Genomic DNA, 12,030 nt, shown 5'->3' on the forward strand with positions numbered 1-12,030 from the left:
TTTTGAACACAAGCAAATTGTATCTTATTCTAAACTATAGAGCTTACTCAAAAATGAGGAAATGAAAGTTCAAATGATCTGTACCAACTCTTTCTCCAAAATGAGCAAAGCAAATGTTTAAAGGGAGCTCATTTCCACAAACTCAGAAATATGGTTTCCCAAATCTAATCATGACAATCAGCACAAGCTTAGTTTCATTTCAGGTAGATTACCACCCCAACTTACCCATGTAACAGACTGACATATGTAAGGAAAGTCTCCCCATTCTCATATAAGATGTACAGTGGGTATGCCACTACTTCATCTTTGCCTTTTTGTCCAAATATATTCTTTGGAACTGCTGTCAATGGCCCAAAGTCAAATGCAACTGCAGTTTCACCTAGAGATGCGGTATATGCCCTTCTGCAAAGAGATTTGAAAAAACAACTTGTTGAAACAAAAACAAAAAAATCTCTAGTAACAGGAGGTGGGTAAATACAAAATTTAGACTTAATGGAGTGAAAAGACAAAAAAATATGATTATAAAGAATGTTAACACTGGAAAAATTTCATAAAATTAAGTGAAAAAAGAAGGCCATAAAATTGGGCTGGAGTTGTAGCTCAGTGAAAGCACTCGCCTAGCATGTGTGAGGCCCTGGGTTTGATCCTCAGCACCACATATAAGTAAATAAAATAAAGGTATTGTGTCCACCTAAAATGAAAAAAAAAAAAAAATTTAAATGAAAGCCATAAAATTATTTGGTGCTGCTTTAATTTTAAATGGTTTAAATTCAGATATATAAATAACAAAAACATTCATGCATACATGTATAAATATAAATAAAAACATGGATTAGTTGTCTCCAAGAAGCAGGATTCATTAATTCCACAAATATTTAACCACTTGCTCTGTCAGGCACTATTTTAGGTTCTGGGAATACATCAGCAAAATTAAAGGCCCTGCCATCTGGTGAGAGATGTACAATAAACAGAGAAGAAATAAACATAATAGGGGCTGGGATTGTAGCTCAGCGGTAGCACGCATGCCTAGCATGCTTGAGGCACTGGGTTCGATTCTCAGCACCACATACAAATAAGTGAAAATAAAAGTCCATCAACAACTAAAAAATGTTTAAAAAACAGAAAAGGGGGAAAAAAGAAGAAATAAACATAGTATAAGTTCAGAAAACGATGTAATGAATGAAAATAAAATACGGCAAAAGCATATTGATGGAGATGTAACTTTAGGCTAGGTAGTTGGGAAGGACTCTGAAAAGGTAATATTTGCGCAAAGATCTGAAGGAAGTAAGGAAACAGCTCTATAGTTATCTGGAGAAGGCACAATTGAGGTGGAAGAAAAACACATGCCAAAGATCTTAGGTAGAAGGTGCTTGGTATCTGAAGAATGTCAAGGAGGACAAGGTGGCTGTTGCTCTGACAGCCAAGGCACAGTGGGAGGAATGAAGCTGGAGAGGGAGTCAGGTGATAGGCATATAAGTCTTGGTAGATTCTGGGAAATCAATGGGGTGAGGAGAGCAGGGAAGTAGAGTGTCTGAACTAAATCAAAAGCATCATTTTGGCAGCTCTAATGAAGCTAGGGAATAAGAGATTATAAAAGATTTCTATTTTCTTCCTAATATTTTTCTCTATTTTCCCCAATTTTCTACAATAGATATGTTACATGTATAATCTGGAAGGACAAATTATAAAATCATGCTGCTATTATATTTTAAAGTAAAGTATAGTTATCTAAAAAGACTTAATCTATAAAAGGTTAATAAATATTGTTAAACTAAAATCACAATTTCACCAAGTTTAGAAAGTCAACATCATTAGAAGGTATTATAAGTAACATCTCTCTTCCAAACACTAGAATAAAAGGAGAGTTAAATTAAAAACCAAAAAAGAAAGGGAACAGAGAAGTTAATTTAAGTTAAATTTAATTGACACTTAATAAATATTGTAATATACCTAATCATATTAGGTATCAATGAATGAGTATTCTGTGCAAACCCCATGCCAAGCACTTTTTTATTATAAACATTAGCTCATATTAATTGTACAAATTCATGGATTTCACAGTGACACTTTCCCATGTGCACAATACTGTGCTTTCATTGTAGTCACCCTTCCTACTTTCCTCAGTAACTCTCCCTTTTCTCTTCCTTACCCTTTGTCTAATCGTTCCTCTTCTACTTTTAGGACATCATTTTTCTGTTTATTTCCATATATGAGAAGAAACATGTCTTTCTGTGTCTGGCTTACTTTGCTTAACATGATGACCTCAGTTCCAATTCTTTTTCTACAAATGACAGGATTTCCTCCTCCTTTATGGCAAAATAATATTCCATTATGCGTGTATGTGCATACATCATATTTTCTTTAAACATTCATCTGCTGACAAGCACCTAAGCTGATTCCATAGCTTTGATATTGTGAATAGTGCTGCAATAAAGATAGGTATGTAGGTATCTCATTCATATGCTGACTTTATTTCCTTCAGGTATACACCCAGGAGCTAAGCAATTCTTTATGCATCTCATTTATTATGTACAATAACCTAAGAAATAACCAGTAATTTTTTTTATACTCATGGAATACAGTCACGAAAATGAAGCTCAGTGCAATTGGGAAATATGCCCAGATACCACAGCTGGCAAGGATTGGTAGGTTGATACCAGGGGCAAACCTCTGGACAACACTGCATTTACTCTGCTGCCTTTTATCTAGATCATGTGTCTCTCAAAAGAAAGTAAGTTGATTAGCTATGGAAAACATGTTGCAGGAGAAAAATGCCCTGACCCAATAACAGGATCAACCCCAGAGGCAGGTATTTGCCAATGAGGAGATGGATGCACTAGAATTTAAGCTGGTGCTATAAAACATTCACATCTTATAACTGAAATCTTCAGTTCTGGGGCCATCAAAGAGAATTAATGGTCCCAGGTTAGTAACAACCCCTGGCTCCTAGCAGAAACAGTTGTAAATCTTTTCTGGAGGAACATACCCCCAATTTAGGCTCTCAATAATCCCAAATATTAGGATTAAGTAAATGTAAGTTCACAGTCAGTGATCAGCAATAAGAAAAGCAACATGATTGCAACTGAAGAACAAGGACTTCAGATACTGAAACTGTCAAATATAGAATAACTATGTATAAAAGAGTAACAAAAACTAAATAAGAAATATTAGATATGACCATCACAGAGACATGGAACTTCAGAAATATTGCTACTGTGTGATCGTGTATGTATGGTAATCACCAGAAACACTTATCAGGAGGCAAGAGGAATGGGATTTGTGAGTTCAAAGGGTCATTCCTTTAACTGGTCAAAGCAGACAGGAACATGTGCCTGTAGTGGGTAAGAAAACATGAAAAGAAGCCAAGGTCATGGGAGAATCAAAGGGTTTAAGTAGGTCTCCAACCCAATACTCACTTTTCACAATTATGTAATTATTTCATAATGTATTCTCTTATTAATTTACAATAGGAAAATCCATTTCTGCACTCATTTTAGATTTTTCTTGAAAAGAAAATAATGTTACAATAACATTCAGATTTATAACTTCTTGTTACCTATTTACATTGCCTACCTTTGCTTACTTCTCACATTACCAAAAGCATGCAAAGTCACCTCTGAAAAATCTTGAAATCTCTTAAAACTACATTTATGATCTCAACAAACAACTGAACAAACATTTCATGACACAAATAAAAACATACCCTTTATTGAGTATTAGACTCTCCTCTTCTGCTTCTGAAAGTACAATCACCTTAATAGGTGTCTGTGGCTCACGGAGAGAATAAATTCTAGCAATCAAGAGAGAAGAAAACAAGTACTTAAAATTCTCCTTCATTTCCTAAAATTGTACTTTCCTCTCAATCTAGTCAGTTTTTACTTGAGAAATTTCCTACCAATTATTAAAACCCATTATGTCCCAAATATTCAGTTCTCCAAATAGTGCAATGAAACTGACAAAAGTGCATTAGAATGGGTTGGAAATTATCTATAGCTTATATATCCTTTACGTATTTTTTCATATATTTATGAAATATATTTTTCTTATATGTGTGAAATACATTTATTTTTCAAGTACTCTAAATTATTCACCTATTACTTTTCTCAATAGAACTCCAAAAACAATATTTTAAGGTGACCATAAGTGGTATATTTGTTGTTTAAGTTTTATAGTGTTCTACATATATGATGATGGGATATCATCAGTTAACCATTTCTTTGCCAAAGATTTTGTTATTGACAAAGAAGCCTGCTTCCTTTGTTCTTTATATAAGAGGGAAGTTTCTTTAGGACCTGAAGTAATGTTCTCTATCCATATCAAAATTTCTTTTTTTTTTACTTGCAGTGTTGGGGCCTTGAGCATGATGCTAAACAAGTGCTCTACCATGACCCAAGCCCCCTTAAAAAAATTCTCTCTCCTCCCTGGCTATGAACCCAGCCCCCTTTCCAAAATTCCCATTCCCCCCCCCCCCCCCCGCAATGGGGATTGAACCCATGGGTATCTACCACTGAGCTACATTCCCAGCCCTTTTTATTATTTGAGACAGGATCTTGTTAAGTTGCCCAGGCTGGCCTCGAACTTGCAATCCTCTGCTTTAGTCTCCCAAGTCAGTTAGATTACAAGTGTGCATCAGATTAGTCAGTCAGATTATAAGTGTTCAGCCTTATTCAAAAACTCCGAGAAGCCTATACCATTGCACCTCATGTTTTCCATCCTGGGTCCTCAGCTGTACTCTCTGCCTAATCATTTCACTATTGCCCCAAGCCTGCTAGCTTCCCTTTAGTTATAATTATCTGTCTCTATTAGACACCTAAAGGAAATATCTTCTTTACATTCCAAATGCCCAAATATGAATAACATTTAGCTTGCAATCTATATGTGTTTTGTTATATGAAAACACTATATCATATCATCCATATTTTCTCAAGGGAAAAGTATAAAAGTCAAAAAAAATTTTTTTCCAAAAATCATTTAAATTGAAAGTAATTTAACCAGTGTGGTGACACATGCCAGTAACCCCAGCAACTCAGGAGGATGAGGCAGGAGGATAGCAAGTTCAAGTAGACCCTATCTTGAAATAAAAATAAAAAAAGGGCTGGGGTGTAGAGCTCAGTGGTGTCTCTGCATTAAATCCCTAGTGTAAAAAACAAACAAAAAAAGGTAACATATTTCACAGTGTGTATGGCTATATTAAAAGGGAAACTATTTTTCAAAAGGCTGGTAATGTCATTATTAGAAATCAAATGTCGCCCCCAAAGTCTGCACTAAATTGGTCACTTATCTTTTTTCCACCAAGAATTTTTTTTTTTTTTTTTTTTTTTTTTTGAGAGAGAGAGAGAGAGAGAGAGGGAGAGAGGAGAGAGAGAGAATTTTAATATTTATTTTTTAGTTTTCGGTGAACACATCTTTGTTTGTATGTGGTGCTGAGGATCGAACCCAGTGCCTCACACATGCTAGGCGAGTGTACCACTGAGCTACAACCCCAGTCCTCCACCAAGAATTTTTAAACTTGGTTTACTCCATTATCAATAAAATGTGACAAGTACTTAAAAAAATATTTGTAATGACAAATTGCTCCAAATAAACGCACATTCACTTTGGTCTTCCTAGGTTCCTACAAGTCATCACTGACTTCAAAAGACACAGTAGTAATTCAAGCAATATTTTGTTGGAGAACAATAAAAGAAATGTTTCTTATAACAATGAGTGGGAATTTCCTTTTGCCCTCAATGTTCTTTCTGTCAAAGTTTAGGGAATGAGAACCGCTAAATAACCCATATTTTTAAAAGAATCTTCAATATTTAGGACCAGCCAGATAGGGTAATCCCAGACACTCAAGAGGCTGAGGTAGGAGGATCACAAGTTCGAGGTCAGCCTCAGCAACTAAGCAAGGCTCTAAACAACTTAATGAGACCCTGATTTAAAATTAAAAAATAATAAGGGCTAGGGATTTGGCTCAGTGGTAAAGTACCTTTGGCTGGGTTCAATACCCCAGTACCTAAAAAAAAGAAGAAAGAAATGGGACCAGATACTTCCTTTAAAGCTTAACATGAGTTAACATGAGGAAGTAAGGACGAGACCTATGCTATCTCACTACCATTTTCCCAGCATATATAACAAGAAGGTTAAGAAGAGAAAGTGTCTAAGAGTTCTTGGGATTACAGAATCATGTTTGTAATGGGGCAGTTTCCCTTCCCCTCTTTCTTTACCTTCAACTTCAAAGCCAAATGGGTGAGCAAGGAAGGCTCTTAGAGAAGGACCAGGCAGATTTGGAGGTACTTATAATAAGGGAGAATGGTGCTTACCTGAATGCAAGGTAAGTTGCAGAAATCTATAAGCCATCAAGGAAATTCTAGGATGAATCTCCTGTTACATCCAAGGGTCTAAGAGCATGCATATACTTTAAGTATTTATCTGGAAATTTCTAAAGAAGGTATGCTAGAGCAGCCTAAGAAAGGATTATGGTATAGTACATCCAGTTCTCTGCAGCCCTTGGAAGGCAGAGAAGAGACTTCTGCTCCATATAAAAGACCACAGCAGGTGATAAGGCACAGGAGATAACAAGTTTGCAAATACTCCATCTTCAGAGAGGGTTTAGGGCATGGATAGCTGACAGAAGCCATGGGAGAGAGATCTCCTCAGTGATGGAGGTAGCTAACAGTTAAACACTGGGCCCCCAAAACACCCCATCTGTGCAGAGATTACCATATCATTAGAGATAATAAGCAACAGATGCAATAAATTCAACCAAGATCAGGAATACCTGCCCTTCCCTGAAAGCAATCAGTCAGGTAAGATCTCTGCCTCACCCACTCACCCTCTCTATCCCCACTCTGAAGAAGAGAAGAAAGAGGAGGCAGCCTCAATCTCTACACTTCACTGTGTGGAGTGAAATTATGAAAAAGGAGCACACCCTCTCTAATCATTTCAGGTCCCTCCAGACATAGGTCTGACCTATGAAGGGTCTTGGATAATGGTTTTGAAAACTGACTTCACAAGCAGAGCTTTAAATGAGACACACTAAGTTTTAGTAATTAAAAGTAACCAGAAAGCCAAGGAATCTGTATAAGATGCTATTAAGGGGGTCAACCATTCCGCAGGGAAGCAAGATTTGGTAGAGAACAGGTAAAAAGCAGTGATTAGGAAAAAAAATATAACTGGAGATATTTATACCTCTGTTTAGTTGAGTTCTCCTGATAAAACTTTTTACAAAAGACAGATCCAGAAAGTTAACTGAGTGGGGATAGAGCATTTAATCACAGAGTACAAAGCTTGGAAGGGGCTTCAGAAATTATCAAATCAAATCTGCTCATTTTAAAAATTGGAAACTAAGCCCCTTTGCCTCCAAAAGAAGCTTAAGATCTCAAAGATAATAGAAGTGGCTGTGGAGGAAAGATTCAAATTTCTCATTTCTACTTATATTCTCTTTCCCCTGTGATACACTATCACCAAAGGGTGACATGATAAAAAGTTTGGGGAAAACAGTACTTATAGGAAGGAATAGGAACAGAGATACTGGAGGCAGGAAGACTAGTTGAGAAGGAACAGCAGAAATTAAAGCATGTAACTTAGGGAAAGCAGTTTGGCAATTCTTATGAATGAGAATGAGTTACAATAGCCATCAAATAAAAGCATTCGAACATCCAGTGACTCATTTAGTGTAAACCTGAGCTGTGAATGAGCAAAGTGAAAAAGAGCCTTCACACTTGCAAAGGTACAAGAGAGGTAAAAAGAAAATTTACCTTATTAAATTGTCTGATGTTAACAGCACTATGTGAGGATCTAGCATTTCACTTGGATACCAGGCAGCATGCTTTAGAGTCAGAGAGGTAGAACTGGTGAAAAATCTCTCAGCAATTGGAGTGGTGCTAAAATAAAGATAACAAATTTCTCAAAAATATTTTTAGAACATGGATGAAACAATAATCTATTTTAATATTCACTGCTTTTCTTTCCTTCAAATTTTTCTGTTAAATCTTGAGGAGACAGCATTCAAAGCACTTATTCAATCAATATTACAGAATTGAAATAAAAGCATTTTCTCAATTGTAGCATATTTTATCAGTGCTTTACAAACATTTTTCAAAACAGTATTTGATCTGATCTTTTTATTAGTAAGAAATTATCATTATTATTTTGAAATTTAGGAATCAGATCTAGAAAATATACAAAGGGATTTCACTTATATACTATAGAGCTAATAAAAGGTCTCCACCTTATATTCTTTTCAGTAATCATTCAGATCTTCATTTTTCTTTATTTTTTCAAAAAGAAATTATATATAAAAATAAACATCTAAGCAAACTTCTGGCTCCTAGACAATATGTGCTTTTTAAAGATCATATTTCTAACAAATTCAAAACATAGCCTAACTTCCAATAAGACAGAAATGTGACAATTCAAGCAGAATAAAAGAATAACGATACATATACTATAAGCATTCATATCACAGAAGCCAGTCTGAAGACCATAAGGAATGGTCAGGTTCAACAGTAACATACTAACCATACTTTAAGAATCCCTGATATTGAATAATTCTCTGTACGTATAACAAATTATGTAGACATACAACTTACCTACAATTCACTGTTGCTTTTCCACCTTCAAATTCAGAATTCTTCCCCCATCTTTTAGGTAATTCTAATACCATAAGTCCTTTTATTCCGATGAGTGCTACATGATGTTGGGTTGGACTTAACAAGACTTGATAAATTTCAAAAAGAGGTGGATTTATGCAAAGTAATCTCTGAAAATTAAAGCAAATTGGTCAGCATAGTTATTTTTAATGTAAATATACATGGTAGACATTTGAAACCACTATAATGCTCTAATTTTCTATAATTATAGGACAACAAAGCATTCCGGGTAAGTACCAACACTTGGGTTGATGAAACATTTTTAGTCATTTAGACTGAAATAATAAACAAATGCATCAGATTTCCCCACTTTATGATAATTAAAGACTATTACACCTAATTTTTCAAGCCTCAACCTACACCTACAACTCCAGTTTCAAATTCCACCATTCCCCACTTGTTCTTTACACCAATCAGATGAATCTGTATTTCTGGGAAACCATGATTATGCCTCTTTGTTTTGGTGCAACCGTTCCTCTTGCTACAGTGCCACTTTTCTTATTAGCCAGCTAACAAGACTTAACACATTCTCAGAAACTGGGCTTCTATGCCTTTTTCTCCCCAAGAAAATATTCCTGATCTTATGAGCAAGAATAAATGTATCTTTTCTGTAGTTTCACAGTTCCTTCTGGATAATTCCACTATTCTGCATTCTAACTGACTTTTTTACTTGCTCAATTCACACATATAACTATGGATTACTTGAAATGTGCCACTCTTCTCTGTATCCTAGCTTAGCATGTGGCACATCATAGACTTTCAATATGTGCTTAGTGCAACTTACGAGACCATGTCTCAAAATAAAATAAAAACTGGGCTCAGGATATGATTCAGTGATTAAGCACCCCCTGGGTTCAATCCCCAGTACCCCTCCAATATATATATGTGTGTGTGTGTATATATATGTGTGTGTGTGTGTGTGTATTTAATGAGTAGACAAAATAAACTCAGAAGTATTAATAAATAACTATTATAATACAATAAAATGGTTTCAAGAACTTTTGCAGCAAGCAGAATGCTGCTTTAATGCTGATATAGAAAAGATGAGACACGATATTTTAAGGGGGTTCCAATAAGTTATTTGTCTTGGTATATGTCCTCAAAAAATTCACTTTTTCTATTGGTACTTTCCATTTTTTCTCTCATAACTACCTCAGATCCCCATTTTCTTTCTACTTTCAGTTATAAAATTATGAGACTGCCAATATGTCACCTTTTTTATGTTTAGAGAAACATCCTAAGTCAAAATCATTTTAGATCAGACTGTTCCAAAATATGAGACTTCTACTTATTGTTATGGATGTCTGTAAGCATGTGTCTTTTAGCTGCCTTTGCTGTTTCTAAACACATTGACTTTTTTTCTCATCAGAGGTTCTTTCCTTCTGTTCTCTATATTCAATCCCCAACTTCTTTCTACTTGATTTTGACTGAAACTCAAACCAAATAGAGGATTGAAACCTTGCTTCTGATACATATCTGATCACATTAGTTTATTTGTAACAATCCCAGAAACTAAGTTTTTGTTATTGTTGTTCTTAAAGTCACTACTCATGCTTTTATTAATATTCAATGTTATAATGCATGATAACTGCTTTCTTTTTAACCTTGAGTTTTTGAGATTCTAGAAGTCTGAAGGTTTTGAAGATGGTCACTAGTATTTACTGAGAGCTTACATATTCCAGGCACTGTCATGCGCTGGGGAAACAAAAATGAGTTAGGGTAGACACACACACACACACACAAATACACACATTCCCAATTTTGTGGTCTAGAAAGAAGACAATAAATAAATAATTTTAAATAGTTTACTGTGCAAAATGCTACATAGCATATAGAATGCTATGATAATACTGTGTGCTGGATCCAGATGCAATGGTGTGCACCTGTGGTCCCAGCTACTTGGGAAGCTGAGAGGATCATCTGAGACCAGGAATTGAGGGCCAGCCTGTGCAACATACAAAGTCCCCATCTCTTAAAAAAGAGGGTAAAGAAAAAAGAAAAGAAAAAAATTGGGTGCTGAACACCTAATAATTATTCTTAACTTAAGTTTTACAGTAAACAGATTCTAGACTCTTGACTTTGTTTGAAAACTGCAGAAGCATTAGTAGTAGCTTGTTAAAATCAAATCACCTTTCAAAAAGAATTAGTCCATGGCACGTAACAGATGTTATTCACTAAAATGGTTGCCACACTTACTTTTAAAATGAAAAAGGAGGGCCAATTTCCTACAAATAAACATCTACACAAAGCGATGTTTGATCCCTGCAAGTCTGGCATACTTTCCGATCACACTCACTTTCACGAGCTACTGGCGATACCAAAAATTTCCAATTTGGGGAATGAACTAATTTACTAAAAGGAAATAATAATTAAAAATTAGTTCCTCCATCTCAGGCTTGAAACTTGCTTTCAACTCCACTATCTTGGCAATGCTCACAACCCAAGAGAAAGTTATGATTATACCCATTTGAGTGTCACGACATAAAATACGGTTCTCTAGAACAACCTCTAAAAATAGCCACTCCGCCACACATTCTCTATCCCTTTACCCTACTGGTTTTCTTCAGAGTACTTAACCATCACCGACGTTTTATTAAGTATTCCACGGTCCTCCCCTTCCTCCCAGACCCCCGGAACACAAGCACCGAACAGCGTGAGTTCCGCCAAGTGTCGGGCAGGGTAGGAGTCAATAAACATGCTGGATAGAAAGGGCTTTTCCGCTTGAAGTGGGTTGTCCCCGAACAGCACAGCACACCCACCAGAAGATGAAAAACAGCCAAGATGAGAACGAAACACAAAAACAAGTTCAGATCCCGACCGAGGGTCTCGTTCAAGATGGCCAGGCCGTACCTGGTACTGGGAGAGCGAAGGCTCCTCACTACCACCGACGAGGCCTCGGAGGCGAACCACTAAGAAGGAACTGCCTTCTCCGTCCCACAGGAAGAGCTCTCCGCCGAGGCCGAAGATCAGGTTTCTCGTCAGCAACTGCGGCGGCAAAGGCGGCGATGAGGGCAATGATGAAGAAGCCGGTTTCTCAGAGTCTGTTGGGCTCTGGTTTTTCAGTCCCTCCCGGAGCCGCAAAAACACAACGTGATTAGGAAGCCAGGTCTGCCACAGATCACCGTCGCCTACCGGCCCCTCGGCAGTCGCCATCTTGACCCAACTGCTTTCCTCGCTACAGTTGCTTGACCCGCCGCTGAGCACAGCCTATCCTCGGCTAGCCATCCATTGCTTCAGCCAATCATCGAACAGGAAGCCCAGAAACACGACTTTAGCGCTAGGGGCGGGACTTAGGAGAACTAGCCTATCAAGCAAGGGCATCTTCAAGGGCAAGCCAATTGCCAGGTTGGTATTCATTAAGAAGTCAAAGTGGGCGGGCCAAGGTGAATAGAAC

The 12,030-nt window shown here is 36.8% G+C and overlaps 1 protein-coding gene across 1 annotated transcript in view; it reads right to left on the minus strand.

Annotated features, from left to right (window-relative positions):
* The window catches only part of Nup88 (nucleoporin 88), a 29,589-nt gene extending 17,699 nt beyond the window's left edge, over positions 1 to 11,890 (minus strand). The window contains exons 1-5 of the mRNA XM_027922563.3: positions 11,487 to 11,890; positions 8,577 to 8,746; positions 7,743 to 7,868; positions 3,704 to 3,790; positions 226 to 402 (exon numbers count right to left, since the gene is read on the minus strand). Coding sequence (XP_027778364.1) covers positions 226 to 402; positions 3,704 to 3,790; positions 7,743 to 7,868; positions 8,577 to 8,746; positions 11,487 to 11,789 — 863 coding nt within the window. The 5' untranslated portion in view covers positions 11,790 to 11,890. The remainder of the gene's footprint in view (positions 1 to 225; positions 403 to 3,703; positions 3,791 to 7,742; positions 7,869 to 8,576; positions 8,747 to 11,486) is intronic.
* Positions 11,891 to 12,030: the final 140 nt, after the last annotated feature.

The sequence above is a fragment of the Marmota flaviventris genome, chromosome 17 (genome assembly GCF_047511675.1).
Source record: "Marmota flaviventris isolate mMarFla1 chromosome 17, mMarFla1.hap1, whole genome shotgun sequence".
Classification (NCBI taxonomy): Eukaryota; Metazoa; Chordata; class Mammalia; order Rodentia; family Sciuridae; genus Marmota; species Marmota flaviventris.